Genomic DNA, 19,417 nt, shown 5'->3' with positions numbered 1-19,417 from the left:
GCAAATGATGATGGTGTTGGGTCCAGGTGGGCCAGCATCCTGCCTGCAGGTAGCATTCGAAACGGGGCGCTGTCTGCTACGCTATAAGAAATAACGTTGCGCCCTCACTAACACCAATTGGTTTTGGCGTAGTGGTAAGCGCGTGATCCTACAAGTGGTATCAGAGCGCATAAGTGATCAGAGTCATGGACAAGGTATCAGAGTCTTGGGTATCAGAGTCAACTTAGAATCACTTCAGAAGAAGTGAAATGTATTCCTTGTATTTGCCCAGTGACACATCTATGGTCATGAAGGTGGAACTCTTAAAATCTCCAAAAGAAAAATAAGTCACACTAACACATCTTACACATCAAAAACTGGGTTTACTCCCCCTTTTTGTCATAAGCAAAAAGCTTGGGGTGTGAAAAACTTAGCTTGAAGTACAAGGTACTTCCCCCTTAGAGAAGGTCTAAGTTGAAAGAAAATGAAGACGATGTAAGAATCAGAGTGAGGCGATAATAAATAGAAGAGTTAATGCAAGGGATGAACGTTTACCACCGGTCAAGTGAGGAAATAGAAGGGTCAGTTACCAAGTACTTAACCTCGAGAAACTGTAAGAGCATTAACTTTCAGAGAGAAAGTGAAGCCTATAAAAACGTTGGAGAGAAAGGTAAGCTTCACACCTCGAATAAGATTCAAAAAAAAATGGGATCATACAGAATGGCATTAGAAGAGCTCAGAAGGAAGGCGTTTGAGGAAGATATGTTCCTCAATATTAGGCATCCCGATGGTACAAAGACCATACAAGAGCTGACGAAGACACTGCTTGAAGAAGATCTTGGTCCAGAGATGGAGAAAGATCTGAAGGAGTTCCTCTGCTTCGTGGAAGAGATTCAGGAGCTTTGCCAGCGGGAGCTGAATCTGCTGGAAGAGAAGGAGACTGTGGAAAAGAGACTTAAGACGACAGAAGATAGTCTAGAAAAAGATGATCTGAGCATCAAACTTGGCAACATAGAGTATGCATTGGATCGTCTGGAGAAGGAAAGAGTGGAGCAGCGCCAAGAATGCAGAAGAATGAGGAAGGATCCTTCATTCTAGATATAGGGAATAATGTATGATGGAAAGAATTATGATGTAAACATAGAACAATTATGAATAAAACAGGTTTTGCAAACATATGTGCCACAAATATATATAGATATATGCATATAGAATCACAAATGAACAAATTAAAGTAAGTAAATAAGCAGAGTTTAAATAAAACAACGTTAAATAAAAAGGAAAAGGAAGAAAAAGAAGAGATCCTAAAAACTAAGATTTGTCAGTACGGCGCAGAAGTTCCATCATCATGTGCTTCATCTCAATCAGCATGGATTCATGAGTGTCAAGACGTTGTTCCATGATGTCGAGTCTGGATGAGCTTGTCGGAGTAGAGCTGGAAGGAACGTTCTGAGCAGCTTGAGGTTCTGGAATGGAAGCAGAAGCAGCAGGAGTAAACAGAACTGGTGCAAGTCGCTCTGCCTCAGCTTCAGCTTCAAGACGTTCTGCCTCAAGTCTGGCTTGTTCAGCCTGAGCTGCTGCTTGACGGGCAGCTTCTTCTTCTTGTTCTTTCTGTCTCTTGGCTTCTTCAATGGCTTCAAGAAGCTTGGTTCTCTGTTCGAGTTCATGAAGAGCCACCCTCCTAGCAAACCTTTGCTTTGCAGCCTCAATGCTCTGACTTCCCTCTGCATGCAGGAGCTGCAGCATAACGGGAAACTGAGCCACCAGCCAAGTGCTCAAATTGTTCCACTCATCAGCCACATTTTCAGCATTCTCACTGAGGTCAGTCTGACCGTGCACATTGCGGAGCCTCAAGGAGGCTTCATGATTGAAAATATTGATGCACTCAGAGAGAGATGTGGGTTGAAGGTGAGTATAGGGAATGATGGAGAGGTTGGGTGCAGGAGAGGCTGGGTGATTGCTGCTATGAGCTTCAGAGGCACCTTGTGGAGAACCAATGTTAATTATGGGAGCATTGGGTTCAGAGGTTCCACGGTGAGGGTCTGAAGTTTCAACCAGAGGGTGAGGTGATCTAACCGAGGATTGGTTAGATACTGATTGTTCAGGTTCAGGGTCTGGTTGAATTGGCTCTTGTTGGTCAGGGACAGGGTGAGCTTGTTGGACTAAGGGGTCTGCCTCTTGGATAGGATTGGCCAAGATAGGTTCATCTGGGTCAACTAGACGTTCAGGTCTAGGGCCAGGATATTGCCTAGGGCTTGGACAGGTAAGGTAATATTCTTCCAAGGCAGATACCTTCTCTTTCCTAACCTCCATGAATTTTCTAAGTGATTCAGAGGTATTGGAGGGAGGAGAGTCAAAGACATTGATGGGGAAGGATACAGGTGTGAAGGCTGATGAAGAGTCTGTATCCGTGGTTCTGACAGCAGGACGTGCTGATGCTCTGGGAGCAGAGTGATCAGACGTTCTGGGTTGTGGTTCTGTTGGTTTGGGTTCTGGTTGGTTGGGGATGATGGGTTCAGAAGTTAATGGGTCGTATGGAATGGTAAGGAGAGAGGTTGGATCTTCTGACCTAGAGGGTTGGTTCTGAAGCAAATTCCAGAGTGGTGCTTCAGTAGGAGAAGGTTGAAAGAATGAAGATCTTGGGGAATGTGGTGGAGAGGTGGTTTGTGCGGCTGGCTGGGATTCATGAATAGGAGTGAGGGGATTTGAAGAGTGTTGGAGTAAGGCAGAAATTGGGAGTGCATCAAATAAATTCAAATCATCATCAGAGGTAAGTGCAGGCTTACTTGTATGTGCTGATGATCGAGTCACTCTGGCAGGAGGTTCAGTCCTTCTGACCTCTGCAGCAGCTGGTTCCACCCGAGTAGGCTTCACCACAATTCTGACTTTCTTCTGCTTCTTCTTTGGAGGACCATCCTCACTATCATCACCATCATCATCAGCAGGCTTGCTCTTCGCCTTCTTGACCAGAGGGACATCAGATTCCTCTGAGGATTCGTCCAGAACCATCTTCCTCTTGGTTTTCTTCTTGGGAGGAGAAGGAAACTCTGGAGCTGGTGGAAGTCTGCTGACGAAATCATCAAGGTCAATCTCGAATCCTTGAGCCCTGAGGTCTTCAACATAGCATCTGATGGCTTCAGGATGGTCTGCTTGAGTCCACAGAGGGTAGTCATTCAGAGGCATTCTTCTTCCTCTGATCTCAGAAGATGTGTCCTCATGAGCAGGAGCAATCTTCTTCTGGACCAAACCCATCTTCTTCAGAGAGTTGGCAGTGAAGACATCGCTAACAATTGTGCTCAAATCCTCTGTGCAACCAGCATTGATCAAATCTTGCACCAAGTTGCTTTCAATGAGAAAGTCTGAGATCAGCCTCCCAAAAGGGATATATTTGATGGCTGACTTGATGGAGGAGGTGGTGCGAGACTTCCGGATGCATTCCTTCAAATAGGAGAACTGGAAGTAGGGAAGGCAGATCTTCTCCTTGTCTTGAATGAAGAACAGCATCGCCTTCTGATTGAAGTTGATGTAGTCTGGAGAACTGCCTTTTGGTCGTTGATTGATGCAGTTGAGCAGGATCTTGTGCCAGACCCTGAGTTTGGGTTGAAGGTCCATCACTTTGTAGCTCGTCTTGCCCGGTTTGAAGGTGGTGTACAGGGCCTTGTTGACGATGTCCTTGGTTCTGGGTTTCAGCTTCGATTCCGTCAGTGAGAACCGATACCCATGAGCAGTTTCTGCACCTAGCAGATTCACGAATGACTTCTCCGTGATGATGATCTTCCTACCCAGTATGTAAGAGACCACCTGAGTGTCATCACAATCAGCGTGCTTCCAGAATTCCTTTACCAGCTTCTCATACACCGGTCCTCGAAGTCGATTGAAGTAGTTTCCCCAACCTTGAGCTTGGACTTCAGGACGGAGATCAAACCCATTTGCAGCCAAGTTGTCGAGGTTGAATCTCCATTCTGCAAGGACTTGGAGTTCCTCAGGAGGAAATACACAGTGAACGGCACAGCCCCGTTCTGCAATAGGAACAATCTCCTCTTGAGCTTGAGCTTGTTCTTGTGCTGGGTTCTCAGAGCCCCGTTGACCCGTTGCCAACCCGACTACCATGTGAGGGAACTGAGGTGCATCTGCAGTAGATCTTCTGGTTTGTCTCACCATTTTGAAGAGGTTGAAGGTTTGAGGTAGAAGATGAAGTTTGAAGGATGAAGAGAGATCGAGAGAGAAATCACGAAGGAGGCGGTTTTGAAAAGCAGGGAGTGCGAGAGTGAAAACCGGAAGTGAGAGAGAACGTGTGTGTATAGTGGGTTTTATCAAATAACCGTTGTTGATTCAAAAAACACTTTAAGATCAACGGTTGAAAATTAAAGATAGACAGTAACAGTAAAATACACAATCACACACAGAAGATAAGCATATCTACACGCAATCACAACAGACTGTCACACGGGCACAAGGAACTATGCATCAGAAATTCTGACGCACGTGTTGTTGTCTCAGCTTCAGAGTCAGTACCAGTGGGCACACACACTCTGATTGAGTTACCTTCTGGACTAGACATCTTCTGATCAAGAAGTATCATAGTCAGAGGTTCTGATCTATCTTCACTCTGGACAAAAGTCCATGTTTAGATTTTTCAGAATAAAATTAAATCTATCTTCAGCTAAGGGCTTTGTAAAGATATCTGCCCATTGATGGTCAGTATCAACAAACTTCAGAAGAAGTACGCCCTTCTGCACATAATCTCTAATGAAGTGATACTTTACCTCAATGTGCTTTGCCCTTGAATGCAAGATAGGATTCTTGCTCAACGAAATTGCAGCAGTGTTATCACAATAGATTGGGATATTGCTCTCAAGGATCTGATAATCCTCCAGCTGATGTTTCATCCAGAGCATCTGAGTGCTGCATATTGCTGCTGAGATATATTCTGCCTCTGCAGTTGATAGAGCAATGGTTGATTGCCTCTTGCTTGCCCATGAGACTAGATTGCTTCCCAGAAATTGACAATTTCCAGAAGTACTTTTTCTCTCTGTTCTATCTCCAGCATAATCAGCATCACAATAACCTGAAAGCTTATACTCTGATGTTTTCTTATACATCAAGCCAAGGTTAGTGGTGCCTTTCAGATACCTTAGGATCCTCTTAACAGCAGTTAAGTGGGTTTCCCTTGGATCTGATTGGAAACGAGCACATAAATGAACACTAAATAGTATGTCTGGCCTAGATGCAGTTAAGTACAGAAGTGAACCTATCATGCCACGATAGAGCTTCTGACATACTTTACCACTTATATCTTCTTTTTCCAGAATGCATGTTGGATGCATTGGAGTCTTGGCCACTGTAGATTCCAGCATATTGAACTTCTTCAGAAGTTCCTTAGTGTACTTGCTCTGATGGATATATGTTCCTTCTGGTGTTTGATCAACTTGTATTCCCAGAAAGTACTTTAATTCTCCCATCATACTCATCTCAAATTCAGCCTGCATCATCTCAGAAAATTCTTTGCATAGAGATTGATTAGCAGAACCAAATATAATATCATCAACATAAATTTGCACAATTAAGATATCATCTTTATAAGTCTTGCAAAAGAGAGTTGTATCTACTTTACCCCTTACAAACTCATTCTCCAGAAGGAATGAGCTAAGTCTCTCATACCATGCTCTGGGAGCTTGCTTCAGACCGTAGAGTGATTTCTTCAATTTGAACACATGGTCTGGTTTCTTTTCATCTTCAAAACCTGGGGGTTGATGAACATAGACTTCCTCTGAGATATAACCATTTAGGAAGGCACTCTTTACGTCCATCTGATGTAGAACTATGTTGTGATTTACTGAGAAAGAAATCAATAGTCTGATTGCTTCCAGTCTTGCTACTGGAGCAAATGTTTCAGTGTAGTCTATTCCTTCCTGCTGGCTGTAGCCTTGAGCAACTAGCCTTGCCTTGTTTCTGACTACATCTCCTTTCTCATTTAGCTTGTTTTTGAATACCCATTTCGTTCCAATAACATGGACATTCTCAGGCTTCTTCACTAAGCTCCAAACATCGTTCTTGGAGAATTGATTCAATTCTTCTTCCATGGCCAGAATCCAATCCTTGTCCTGAAGAGCTTCATCTATGGACTTGGGTTCAATTAAGGACACCAATCCTTTCAGACTCAGCAAGGTCTCTTCAGAGGGTCTGAAGGCAGATCTGGTTCTGACTGGTTCATCTTTGTTGCCCAGAATCAATTCCTTAGGATGAGCTGCAGTGATTCTGCTCTTCTTCAGAGTTTGTGAGTTAGAGGGACCAGCTTCTTCCTCTGGTTCATCTTCCTCTGGCTCAACTTCCTCTGGAGCTTTGCCTTTGTCAGAAACATTAATGCTTAAATCTGCAAACTTTTCAACTAGCTTTGACTGATCACTTGTAGGATCACGCGCTTACCACTACGCCAAAACCAATTGGTGTTAGTGAGGGCGCAACGTTATTTCTTATAGCGTAGCAGACAGCGCCCCGTTTCGAATGCTACCTGCAGGCAGGATGCTGGCCCACCTGGACCCAACAGATGGAACTTCTGCGACGATCTGACAAACCTTAGTTTTAGGATCTCTTCATTTTCTTTCTTTTTATCTAACGTTGTTTTATTTAAACTCTGTTTCTTTTTTTTATTTACTTATTCTATTTTATTCGTTTGTGATTATATATGCATATCTATATGATGCCTTCTTCCTCAGCTCTTCTAGTGCTACGTTGTATGATGCCATTTTTTTACTGAAAATTATTCGAGGTGTGAAGCTTACCTTTCTCTCCAACGCTTTATATAGGCTTCACTTTCTCTCTGCAAGTTAATGCTCCTACAGTTTCTCGAGGTTAAGTTCTTGGTAACTGACCCTTCTATTTACTCACTTGACCGGTGGTAAACGTTCATCCCTTGCATTAACTCTTTTATTTATTTCGCCTAACTCTGATTCTTACATCATTTTCATTTTCTTTAAACTTAGACCTTCTCTAAGGGGGAGTACCTTGTACTTCAAGCTAAGTTTTTCACACCCCAGGCTTTTTGCTTATGACAAAAAGGGGGAGTAAACCCAGTTTTTGATGTGTTAGTGTGATTTATTTTTCTTTTGGAGATTTTAAGAGTTCCACCTTCATGACCATAGATGTGTCACTGGGCAAATACAAGGAATACATTTCACTTCTTCTGAAGTGATTCTAAGTTGACTCTGATACCCAAGACTCTGATACCTTGTCCATGACTCTGATCACTTATGCGCTCTGATTATTCGTTTTTCATCTATGTCATAAGTTTTTCATTCTGAACTCTTACATCATTTAGCTCAGAATCTAGACTTTACTAACGTTTTCATCAAGTATTAGATTCAGGGGGAGCTAAGCTCAGAATCAAGCAGTGACTTGAATTCAGAATGAGCAAGATAAACTATTCACATCAGGATAAGTCTTATTCTATATCTCTAAACTCTGAGTGAATTCAGTTTAATGTTTAAGAATTGTTCATCAAAAATCCTAGTTTTGTCATCATCAAAAAGGGGGAGATTGTAAGATCAAGTTTTGATCGAGTAGTACAACTCTATGTTTTGATGATTACAAGTTAACCTTTTGATATGAACAATTGTGGTACTCTAACGTGTTTTTCTGAGTGTGCTATTTACAGGCTCTGACCTCAACTCAATCTCACACAAATCAGAAGCACTGTGTATAAAGAGTAACCCAAGCAACGCTTTCGCATTCACCATGTTCAGTATGAACAGTGGAAAAGCTTCAGAAGTTCTGAAGCTATACAAACTCTGATGTGGACTCAGTCGCTAGAAGCTCTGAAGATCCAGAAGTTCTGATAACCAAGAAACACTGAAGGTTCAGATGTTCTGATGGTGTAGAAGACTCTGAAGATCCAGAAGCTGAATAGTGGAAACTCTGAAGTCCAGAAGCAAGAAACTCTGAAGGCCATGTTCTTCCCTCTGAGTTCAGAATCAGAAGATACAATGGTCAGAGGATCTGTGCTTTCCCTCTGACTCTGATCAACCGGCTTCACAAGTTCCAATACGAAGCATTCCTCTGATCAGAAGTCTCCTAGGTTAAAAGGTCAAGTCGCTATCCAAGTACAAAAGCAAGTGTACCTTCCTGACGACCTACCTAACGTTCTCAGCCACAGCAGAAGCTGGATTTTCCAGAACTGCCCTCCAACGGTAGCATTTCCCATGCAACGCTCAACCCTAATCCTTGGAGTATATATAGAGGCTGAAGATTGAAAGAAGCGGCTAAGAAGAAAAAAAGTAACACATACGCGCAAGACATATTCAAAATATTCTAAGCTTTCTTTCATCTGAAATTCATTGAGTTTACTATTAGCTTTTTAGAAGCAAATCTCTTGTAAACATTTCTTTGATAAACAGTTTGTTTAGTTCCTTTAGGAGATCAAGGTTGATCGGATCCTAGAGAAGACTAAGAGAGTGAATCTTAGTGTGAGCTAAGTCAGTGTAATTGTTAGTCACTTGTAGGTTTCAAGTGCAGTTGTAACTCTTACCTGATTAGTGGATTGCCTTCATTCTAAGAAGGAAGAAATCACCTTAACGGGTGGACTGGAGTAGCTTGAGTGATTTATCAAGTGAACCAGGATAAAATCCTTGTGTGCTTCTCTATCTCTTATCTTTAGCACTTAAGTTCTCGAAAGATTTGTCAAAATCTTTAAGGTGGAAGTTTTGTACTGAAAACGTTATTCAAACCCCCCCTTTCTACCGTTTTTCATACCTTCAGAGGAGACAAGGGAAAGGCGGTTCAACAGGAAGTTGACAAGTTGCTGGCGGCAGAGTTCATCAGGGAAGTGAAGTATCCGACGTGGTTGGCGAACGTCGTAATGGTGAAGAAGGCGAACGGGAAGTGGCGAATGTGTGTAGATTACACAGATTTAAACAAAGCATGTCCAAAAGATTTGTATCCCCTTCCCAGCATTGATAGCCTTGTTGATGGTGCCTCGGGCAACGAACTGCTTAGCTTGATGGATGCTTATTCTGGCTATCATCAAATCCGCATGCACCCGGCAGACGAGGACAAAACGGCTTTCATGACCGCCAGAGTCAATTATTGCTATCGCACCATGCCGTTTGGACTAAAGAACGTTGGGGCGACCTACCAAAGATTGATGGATAGGGTTTTTGTTGGGCAGGTGGGGAGAAACATGGAAGTTTACGTCGATGATATGATCGTTAAGTCAGTACGTGGTTTGGATCATCATCAAGATCTGGAAGAAGCATTCGGCGAGATCAGGAAGCACAATATGCGCCTTAACCCGGAGAAGTGCTCTTTTGGTGTTCAGGGTGGCAAGTTTCTGGGATTCATGATCACATCCAGGGGAATAGAGATAAACCCGGACAAATGCAAGGCGATTCAACAGATGAAAAGTCCCTCTAATGTGAAAGAAGTCCAACGTTTAACCGGGCGAATAGCAGCTCTATCTCGTTTTCTCCCTAAGTCTGGCGATAGATCTTTCCCATTTTTCAAGTGTCTTCGAAAAAATGCTGCATTTGAGTGGACAGCGGAGTGTGAGGAAGCTTTTGTTCGCCTCAAAGAGCTCCTGTCATCACCGCCGATCTTGTCAAAACCAATGCAGGGGCACCCGCTGCACTTGTATTTTGCTGTGAGTGATAGTGCTCTGAGTTCTGTGATATTGCAGGAGGTGGATGGCGAACATCGAGTTATTTATTTCGTTAGCCACACACTCCAGGGCGCAGAGGTCAGATACCAAAAAATCGAGAAGGCAGCATTGGCGGTCCTCGTCACCGCCCGGCGGTTAAGACCTTACTTTTAGAGTTTTCCAGTAAGGGTGCGAACGGATTTACCCCTGAGACAAGTGTTGCAAAAACCGGTTTTGTCAGGCAGATTGGTCGCCTGGTCGGTTGAATTGTCCGAATATGGTTTGCAATATGATAAACGAGGCAAGGTTGGCGCACAGTCGCTGGCTGATTTTGTGGGGGAATTGACCCCAGATCGGTTTGAAAGAGTAGACACTCAGTGGACTCTCTTTGTAGATGGATCCTCCAATAGCAGTGGCAGTGGCGCGGGAGCAACGTTGGAAGGACCAGGAGATCTAGTACTGGAACAATCGCTGAAATTCGAGTTCAAGGCCACAAACAACCAGTCAGAGTATGAGGCTCTCATCGCCGGGTTGAAGTTGGCGCGTGAAGTAAAGATTGGAAGCTTGTTGATAAGAACGGACTCGCAGTTGGTGGAGAACCAAGTGAAGGGCACTTTCCAGGTCAAAGATCCTAATCTGATCAAGTACCTAGAGCGAGTGCGATATTTGATGACACTTTTTCAAGAGGTTGTGGTGGAATATGTTCCTCGGACTGAAAACCAGCGGGCGGACGCGTTGGCCAAATTGGCGAGCACGCGGAAGCCCGGCAACAATAGAAGTGTGATTCAGGAAACGCTGGCGTTCCCCAGCATTGAAGGCGAGCTCATGGCATGCGTGGACAGGGGAGCGACGTGGATGGGACCTATATTGTCCATCTTAGCGGGGGACCCAGCGGAAGTGGAGCAATGCACGAAGGAACAACGGCGAGAGGCGAGCCACTATACTCTCATCGACGGACATTTGTATCGCCGTGGTTTTTCGGCGCCATTGTTAAAATGCGTACTGCCGGAAAAATACGAGGCAATAATGTCTGAGGTGCACGAGGGAGTGTGCGCAAGCCACATTGGGGGGAGATCTTTGGCTTGCAAGGTGTTGAGGGCGGGATTCTACTGGCCCACCCTCAGGAAAGACTGCATGGACTTTGTGAAAAAGTGCAAAAAATGTCAAGTGTTTGCTGATTTATCTAAGGCACCGCCAAAGGAGCTGGTAACGATGAGCGCCCCATGGCCCTTCGCCATGTGGGGGGTGGATCTAGTAGGGCCTTTTCCGATCGCCAGGTCGCAAATGAAGTTTATATTGGTAGCGGTGGATTATTTCACTAAATGGATTGAGGCCGAGCCCCTGGCCAAAATAACCTCTGCGAAGATAGTCAACTTCTACTGGAAGCGAATTGTTTGCAGGTTCGGGATTCCAAGGGCGATCGTATCCGACAACGGGACCCAGTTTTCAAGCAACCAAACTAGAGAATTTTGCAGGGAAATGGGCATACAGATGAGGTTTGCCTCTGTGGAACATCCGCAAGCAAACGGGCAAGTGGAATCTGCAAACAGGGTAATCCTGCGCGGATTAAGGCGACGACTCAAGGAGGCTAAGGGAGCCTGGCTGGAGGAACTCCCGGTGGTGCTATGGTCATACAACACCACTGTGCAATCCACTACAAGGGAAACCCCCTTTAGAATGACCTATGGGGTTGATGCTATGTTGCCAGTGGAGATTGACAACTTCACATGGCGAACCCAGCCAGATTTTGAAGGGGAGAATCAAGCCAATATGGCGGCGGAGTTGGACCTTTTGTCGGAAACGCGTGACGAGGCGCACATTCGGGAAACAGCGATGAAGCAGCGCGTGGCGGCAAAGTTCAACAGCAGGGTTCGCGTCCGAGATATGCAGGTCGGCGACTTGGTCCTCAAGTGGCGATCGGGAGCCCTGGGAAACAAGCTCACGCCTAACTGGGAAGGGCCCTACCGCATTATTAAGGTTCTTGGTAATGGGGCCTATCACTTAGAAGAGCTTGATGGAAGGCGGCTACCTCGGTCGTTCAATGGTATGAGCTTGCGTTACTATTATAGTTGATCGCAGGCGAGAAAGCGAACAAGGCGGAGTCGCCGGAGCCAGATATCTTTGAAATTTTCTGAAAAGTGTTTTCAAATTCGCCAATGTATTGCAATAACAAAGCGTGCTCTTTTTCTCCGGAAGGAGTTTTTTAATGGGGCGCTCCATCAATAAAATAAAATGAAAATTCACGAAATTCGTGTCCAAAAATTCCAGGGATTCCCTGACGATCGGAATTGCCGATCGACATAAAGAATTACGGCGATCACTAAGTGGGGCAAGCTTGATTCCCAAAGGGGCCTGCTGGAACCCTGAAGGTGGCGGCGATTCCACAAATGGCCTTTGACGCCTGGGAATCACCCCCCGGAAAGTCTGACGTGATCGCCGGTCCCGTAAACGATGTGCTGGGTAAGTCTCGCCAGAATACGACGAGCACCGTTAACTAGGCAAAAGTCTTGGGACCCCCAAATGGCCATTGGGATCCAAGCATTGTAAGCCCCGAGCGGGCAAAGCCCCGGGCGAAGCCCTCGAGAATGGAGGTCGTTTCTTCCTTTGGGGAAAACGTCTAAAGTCTTGGTGGTGGAATACCAAGCAACAAGTCCTAGTTAAAATTAATGCACGAAGTCGTTAGGCGTAATTCAATCATATGACGCGTGAAAAAATAGCGCAAGATATAAGGTCGGCGAATGAATAAGGTGGAAGGCGAGTGCTTGGACACTTAGGATGTTGGGTATTTTATTACTCCGGCGTGGTGGGGCGTTAAATTATGAAATTCATTCTTAAATTTTTTAAGCAATAAGAAGGCGGCGACCAAAAAAATGTACGGCGAAAGCATTCCAACATGATTTACAAAATATCCAACGGCGATATAAAAAGCTATGGCGAAGGGTTGCTTAAACATAGATGAATGGCGGAAAAGCACACTACAAGGTGACAGTAAAAGCTAAAGTGATGTTAAAATTACATTATTTCTCCTGTTCTTCTTCTTCCTCTTCTTCTTCAGTCGCTGTCCAGAGGTGTTGGTCAATCAGGGGAGGATCGTCGGGACCAACCAGTCCTTCGGCGGTTATCTCTTTCATTACTCCCATGGCGCTAAAGTCAAAGTTCGGGTACAAATGTTGGGCCTGATCTTTGGCGAGGTAGAAACCGCGCTCGCGGTTGTCAAGGGCGATGTCAGCGGCTTGTTCCCTCGCCTCAGTGGCTTTGGCTTTTTCCGTCGCCAGCTCGTCCTCGAGCACTTTAATTTTTGCCAGTTGGGAAGCAATCTCGGCATCTTTTATGGCGAGGGCCTCGGCATGAGCGTCGGTTGCTTTCTTGATTTCCTCGGACGTGGCTTGCATCACCGCCTCCATGTCAGACTTCGCCAGGGCCAGGGACTCAGCAGACTTTTTCTCTTGCTCCGCCAGCGCCTTCTTCACTAACTCCAGCTCAGCGCGCAATGTTGCGAGCTCTGACTCCTTAGCAACCAGCGCTTCGCCGCTGGCGATCAGGTCCTTCTCAGCTTGCTCTTTTTCCTTTTTGCAAGCTTGAAGACTTGCATCAAGATCATCCGCTTCTTCCTTCATCAACGCCAGCTGATCCTCTAGTTCGCCGATTTTAATTCCCGCCGAGCCAATCAACTTGTCGGCTTGAACTTTGTCTTTCCCTGCCTGCGTCGCCAGTTTGTCGAAGCGTTTTTCCCAAGCGGCGGCGGCTTCTTGGTGCTGAGCGCTCTCGGTCCTCAACCGCTCAGCTTCGACGGTGGCGGCGTTGAACTTTTCAAATGCATGAGCAAAGATGCACCCAGCGCGTAGGAGACAAGCACGATTTTCCTCCTTGGTTTCATTAATGCCCCGACTCAAAACTTCTTTCTCTATGACTTCGCGATTGAGGCCGGTAAGCAAGAATTCCGAAGGTTCAATGGCGTTGGGAAGCATGTTGTAGTAGCTGGAAGAACCGCTCTCTTTACCAGGAGCCTGCTCGATCTGGGTAGCGGCGAAATCAGAGGGTCCCTCTTCGCGGCGAGGTGGAGAAGACACGGGGCACCCATCATCTGTTGGGGGCGGGCTAGGAGGTGCGTCCTGGCGGGGAGGAGACTGGGGGGTTTCATTTTCGTTTCCTTTCTCCCCGGCAGGAGCATCAGACGACGCGGCAGCTGTTGTGGCATTAATGGTGGCGGGCTCCTCAACAGCTGAGGGTTGGGAGATGTTGGCGGTTGTGTCAGCGGTTGGTGACTGATCAGCAGAGGTAGTTGCGGCACCGGTGGAGGCAGCTGTAGCACCTACAGTAGTGGACTTGGCGGCGGCTGCGGAGGCCACGTCCGCGGTAGCAGATTTGGAGGCCGGGACAGTGGTTGTCTCGGTAGCTGCGGCGGCGGAGGCTTTAGCAACACTTTTGCCTTTGGACGCAGCGGCAGTGGTGGGCTGAGCGCCAGGGTTTGAAGTGCCGGCGACAGAGGAGGCTTTGACCAATTTTCTCCTCTTAGGGGCTTTGGCGCCCTCACCTTGGTTCTCGGCACCGCCCCGTTTTTTCCCATCGCCCTCAGCGTTGAACTTTGGGGAAAAGCGGGCCATTCTCCTCTCGCGAGCCTTCAGGAGCTCGGCGTTCGTGAAGTTCATATCTTCTGTAACAATAAAAAAGGGTCAGTGACAGCATAGGAGACGAGAAAGAAAATGTTGACAATAAAAGTAAGCTATGGACAACCTAAGTATTTGGGAGTTCTTGAGAGGTCGGCGCCCTCAAGGACTGTTGTGCAGTCAAGGATGGGAAGTGGGGCAAGGAGATTAAGAAAGGCTTTGTCGTTGGCGGACAAAGATTCCTCTGAAGGATCGGTGATCCCATTGGGCTTCTCCGTCCAGTAAAGAGGGAAAAGGGCGGTCCCGTCCCGAAGGGTGAACGCCTCTGGGTAGGCGGGGTGAACCGCCACACGAAAGTACTTCCGCGCGAAGGAGGACTTCGCGTTACTTTTGTGGGGATGCAAGCACTTCCGGCCGGCCCGGGCCTTCAAGGAAATCCATCCTTTGTTTTTGATGGACTTGGGGTCAACATCGTAGAGGTAGAAGAAACTGGTGGGGGATGGGGCGATGCCAACAGCGGCGCATAAGATTTCAAAGCACCGAATGAAGGCCCAGGCGTTGGGGTGAAGTTGGCAGGGAGCCGCGTTGATGTCGCGGAGGACGGTTTGGACAAAGGGCGAGAAGGGAAGCCTGATTCCAAGCTCACTAAACATGTATTCGTACGCAAAGAAAAAGTGGGATCTCTTTACGTCGCCGTTTAGCTTATGAAGCCAGGGGCGATCCTCAGAATTGCAGATCCAGATCCGGAGCTTGGCGTTAAACTCATCGTCATTAGACAAACCACCCAGGGAGCTCACGAATTGCACAATGAGATCCCTATCCTGGAAAATGGAAGGTTGGTCTATAGCCTCGTGGGTGGGGGCATTTTGGACTGGAAGGGGCAGAGTGGCAAAGGTTTTTAATCGGTAAGAAGGGATCTCTGGGACCTCTAAACGGAGGCCGCCGGCGGCGGTGGAGTCGGGGTCGCTTCCGGAGGAGGAAGAGGAGTGATTAGGGGAGGTAGGATTTGAAGCCATTTTTAGAAGACAGCGAAATGAAAGAGAGGAAAAGATGAGTATGTATATGATGCAAAGATAAAGGCAGTAGGACTCACCGGAGTAAGATGTGAAGAGTGGGTAGCGGAAAGGGTGATAAGCAACGGCTCCGGAACGGAAGTTGGCAGAGGGGGTTTGGTAAGCGATTAAGGAGGTGAAGAGAGGTTTCGGAAAGGGATGTTTGTAGGGAAGGAGGGTTTTTATAGGGAAGGGGGAAGGGCCGGAAGAGTGACGCGTGTTGGACGCGTGTGGAAGGTTGGGAGTCATGATGGTTTTTTGGGGAAATGGGTTGCGTGTAATGGGGAGTTATTGCGCATGATGGGATGTAATGGGGAGTTACTGCGCAAGATGGGACGGTTATGAAAAGTGAAGTGACGTTTCCGGAGAAAGAGGGAAATTGATGTAACTGGCGCATCACGTGGGGCAGTTGAGGATTCGAAGGGTTTTTGAAATAGGGGAAAGCGCGAAAGACCTCGCCACTGTAATAGCCAAACATCATCGCCCGATAGGTGATACCATCAACGTTTGGGTGATCGGCACGTGACCAATGCTTGCCACCATTCCCGCCGGCGGACGATCATGCACCTGTTCCAGCTGACCGCCAGTACGGAGCGATCGCTCTCGCCGCTTGTGGACTTGTGGACTTGTCGACTCAAGTTGCTCGCCAAGTCAGTGGACTGGAGATGCTAGTTTCCTTTTGCTCACGCCATGTTGGCAACGTAGTTTGCTTCTCTTTTCTCAAGCCATGTTGGCAGCTCAAATCCCAGTGTATTATAGGGCATATGTAAAGGCATTTAAAAGACACACTTAGCTCTCATACTTCGAGCTCGGTGTCTTGTGGACTAGTGGACTGGGCGAGCCCCTAGGGGGGCAACGCCTAGCATATAGCCCGCCCCGAGGCGGGGCCCTAACCTTAAGATGGGCCTTGGCTTCGGAGGACCAATTGGCCCAAGAGATAGTGCCCGAACTCTATAAATAGGAGGGAATGACCAATTGTAAGGGACCTTGGCTCATTTGATGAAATGATACATGAAATTCAGCATTCTCTCTCTCATTCTCATTCTCTCTCTAGCACAATTCTCCACTCTCTAGGTACTATACCTTTCTTCAATGTTCATTGCTAGAACAACATCTATCATAAGACGGTAGGATAACTTACAATATTCAAAGGTATGACAATATATGTTGCATAATGCATATTTTACTTTTCTATTCTTTTTTCAATGAATAAACATATCCTGATCAATACCATGAAATTACATCTAGAGACCATTCACAGATGTATTGTTTACATTTCTTCAGTGATGCCAAGGTAGTTCCACCTAAGGCATTAAGCCAAGGTGCCAAAAAGACCATCACCTTTGAACGTTTTTAATTTTCTTCTGAGCAGACTTTCACACATTAGCAAAGTGTTTTATCATTTTTTTCTTTAACTTAAAAATAGAACTTGTTTAAGTGTTTGGCTCAGATAATAACTCGTTGTAAAGTGGTCAATAGTGTATAAAAGATAAGTAAGTTTGGGTAAATTAATTTATGCTAAAACATGTTACATTGATTAAAATTACATTGTTATCAATATTTATTTTTCGTTTCCACAACATTAGATTGTACTTTGCTCAGGAAAATTATTTTTTGTGGTTCTTTCCTTAACTTGCTGGATTCCACTATCTTTCACCTTTTACTGCTTAGTTTTCCATTGCATAAAAACCATCAGAGGTTTTTCTATTCTTGACCACCTTAAGCAGACCTAATAGGTTATATACACTATGGCACATAAAACATGCAAGTTTAAATGAAGAAAAAAAAAGTTTCATACAGTTTTCACAGTGTTTTAAGCACAAACCAAGAGAAGAAATTATAACATCTTGTCTACTAAGTGTGTGTCAATTTCAATATCATTCACACAGTTAATAAGTGAGCAGCTCTTGAAGATAAATACTTAAAATCATGCAAGCATAGCAAGTGCGACGTGAACAACCAATCTTTTGTTGATTGATGATTATATATTATAAAGAAAATGTCTCAATTTCTTACAGACCGAAAATAAAAATAATAATGATACGATAGAATCTTACAAGTTCGCCAGCCCTCGAATATCTGAAGTTGCGACACATTGCAACATCATGCCTGTACATGGAAATAAATATGAGAGGTTGGGTGCACAACCTAAAGAAAAGTAACAATGAAAGTTTTCTTTGTAATGAAGGGGAGATGTTGCTTGGGTTTTTTCCCTTAAAGGGGGAGGGGGAAGATATCACCTTCAATGTTGTTCATATTAGAATTCACAAACATAAATTAGGCCACACCTTTAATATAATATAACCCAAGAGTTAACAAAAAGCCACATTGCATATCATTGCTAAACTCAAAAGTAAAAATAGTCATAATGCTTAATAAGAAGCCTATTTCGCACCATGCTAAGTCTTTCTTAGATCTTGCTTCAGACGCGAACACGCACTCTGAAACATCTGCACTTCGTTTACCTGACATTATGATGAAAATGTTAATGATAATGTGGAAATTTTAAAGACAGGTTAATATCAGAACATGATTGTTATTAGTTCTGTATTGCTTATCATTACATCTTAAAACCTATTGAAATTAGTTTAAACTTTATATAACTGTTATAATCATCATTATTTACGGTATATCATTATTATTTTCTTAAGATGTCTCTTTCATCATGTCCCAACAACCATGACATGGAATATGAATGCTATGAGCTTATGAACTTACAATTGCACAACTTATAAAGCATAACATTATTAAGTACAAACTACTGCATCAAGCACTCATTGAGTTTCCACTAAAAGGAATCAAGAAACGTAATTTGGCTGGAAGAAAAATGGTGAAAGTAATTATTCAAAAAAAGCACATGCATACTACATGAATGATACTACTTGAGCATGTAAGATTTTCTAAATGAAAAATAGAAATTACTTTAAACAAGAAATGTTATAAAATGAAGGAAATTGAATTGCTCTATCTAAACAGGGGATTTTACAATTTAAGGAAACAAGAGATTTTATAAATCAAAGAATTTAATCGATGTAACATAATTTTCCAATGCGTTACCCAAACAAGGGAAAAGGAAAACCTTCTAGAACTGTAGAGCTTTCATTTCTTAAAACGGATTTATTTGAAAGATCAACAACTTGATTCATGGTGTCTGCAGAAGCAACTTAATCCTGTGGCTCGTTAAGCTGATTTTGGAACCACTGCTGCACCTGAAACCTAGTAAAACCAATGCACCATTGTCATAGTTGCTCCATAAATTATAAAAGGTGTATAAATGATAATAATGGAAATGTAATAACCTGTTCCTTCGATATGGAAGTTTTATTCAGAGAACTGTTCAACGAGGAAAAATCAAAATCAAAGCAAGTTAATTATTCAACTACGGGTTTCAGGGGAAGGTGAGTGAATGGTGATGACGGCACGATCTGGATCTGTATAGAGAATGTGGTGGTGATAGGAAGATTGGAAAAGGGAATATGGAGCAGATGTAGTCTGATTCGTACAAAGAGGGAACAATGGTGGTGCGTTTGGGTAGAGAAAAGGAACAATAGTGGCGCTTGAGTCAGATCGGTGTTGAAGAGGGTTGATGTGGTGGTGTTTTAAGATCGGAAAAGGGGAAATGGTGCAGGACTGGGTCTCGTAGGAGGAAGATATGGTGGTGATGGAATATGAGATGGTGGCTAGCGGCTCTGGTAGAAGTGGCGGCTGGTGAGGGTTTTAAGAGAAAAAGGGTTTGGAGTAGAAGAGATAGTTGAGGTCTCTGCTAGGGTTAGGGCCGGCTCTCCATTGCTTGGTGTTATATTTGAGGCTTGAGGAGGCTTAAATAGAACTAGGGTTTTACCTAAAATTACTTTTATGCCCCTGCAACCACTTTTTTTATTTTCCTTATTTTTGTTGAAGCAGTTTTCGTTTCTCGTTTTGGGCTTTTGGCCCTTATTCTTCATAAAGTGTTTTTAAAAATTCTGGAGTATCAGGAAAGAATACACAAAGTTATGTTTAAAGATATGATCACGGGAAGATTAAATTCACCTAAAATTTGAAGCAATTTCCTGGCAGAGATTCTCATAAAGCGCATTTCCTCCCATTTCATCGTAAATTTCCTCCAATTCCCGTATCTGTGAATGGTGATGGAGCATATGAAATAGATG

At 44.6% G+C, this 19,417-nt stretch overlaps 1 protein-coding gene across 1 annotated transcript in view; it reads right to left on the bottom strand.

Moving 5' to 3' along the window:
• Window positions 1-18,415, bottom strand: part of LOC130729413 (protein SAWADEE HOMEODOMAIN HOMOLOG 1-like) — a 31,593-nt gene extending 13,178 nt beyond the window's left edge. The window contains exons 1-3 of the mRNA XM_057581173.1: window positions 18,349-18,415; window positions 17,665-17,734; window positions 17,327-17,378 (exon numbers count right to left, since the gene is read on the bottom strand). Of these exons, the coding sequence (XP_057437156.1) occupies window positions 17,327-17,378; window positions 17,665-17,734; window positions 18,349-18,415 (189 nt within the window). The remainder of the gene's footprint in view (window positions 1-17,326; window positions 17,379-17,664; window positions 17,735-18,348) is intronic.
• Between the last annotated feature and the right edge of the window lie 1,002 nt (window positions 18,416-19,417).

Source organism: Lotus japonicus, chromosome 1 (genome assembly GCF_012489685.1).
Source record: "Lotus japonicus ecotype B-129 chromosome 1, LjGifu_v1.2".
Lineage (NCBI taxonomy): Eukaryota > Viridiplantae > Streptophyta > Magnoliopsida > Fabales > Fabaceae > Lotus > Lotus japonicus.
This window is presented reverse-complemented; position numbering and strand designations above follow the sequence as displayed.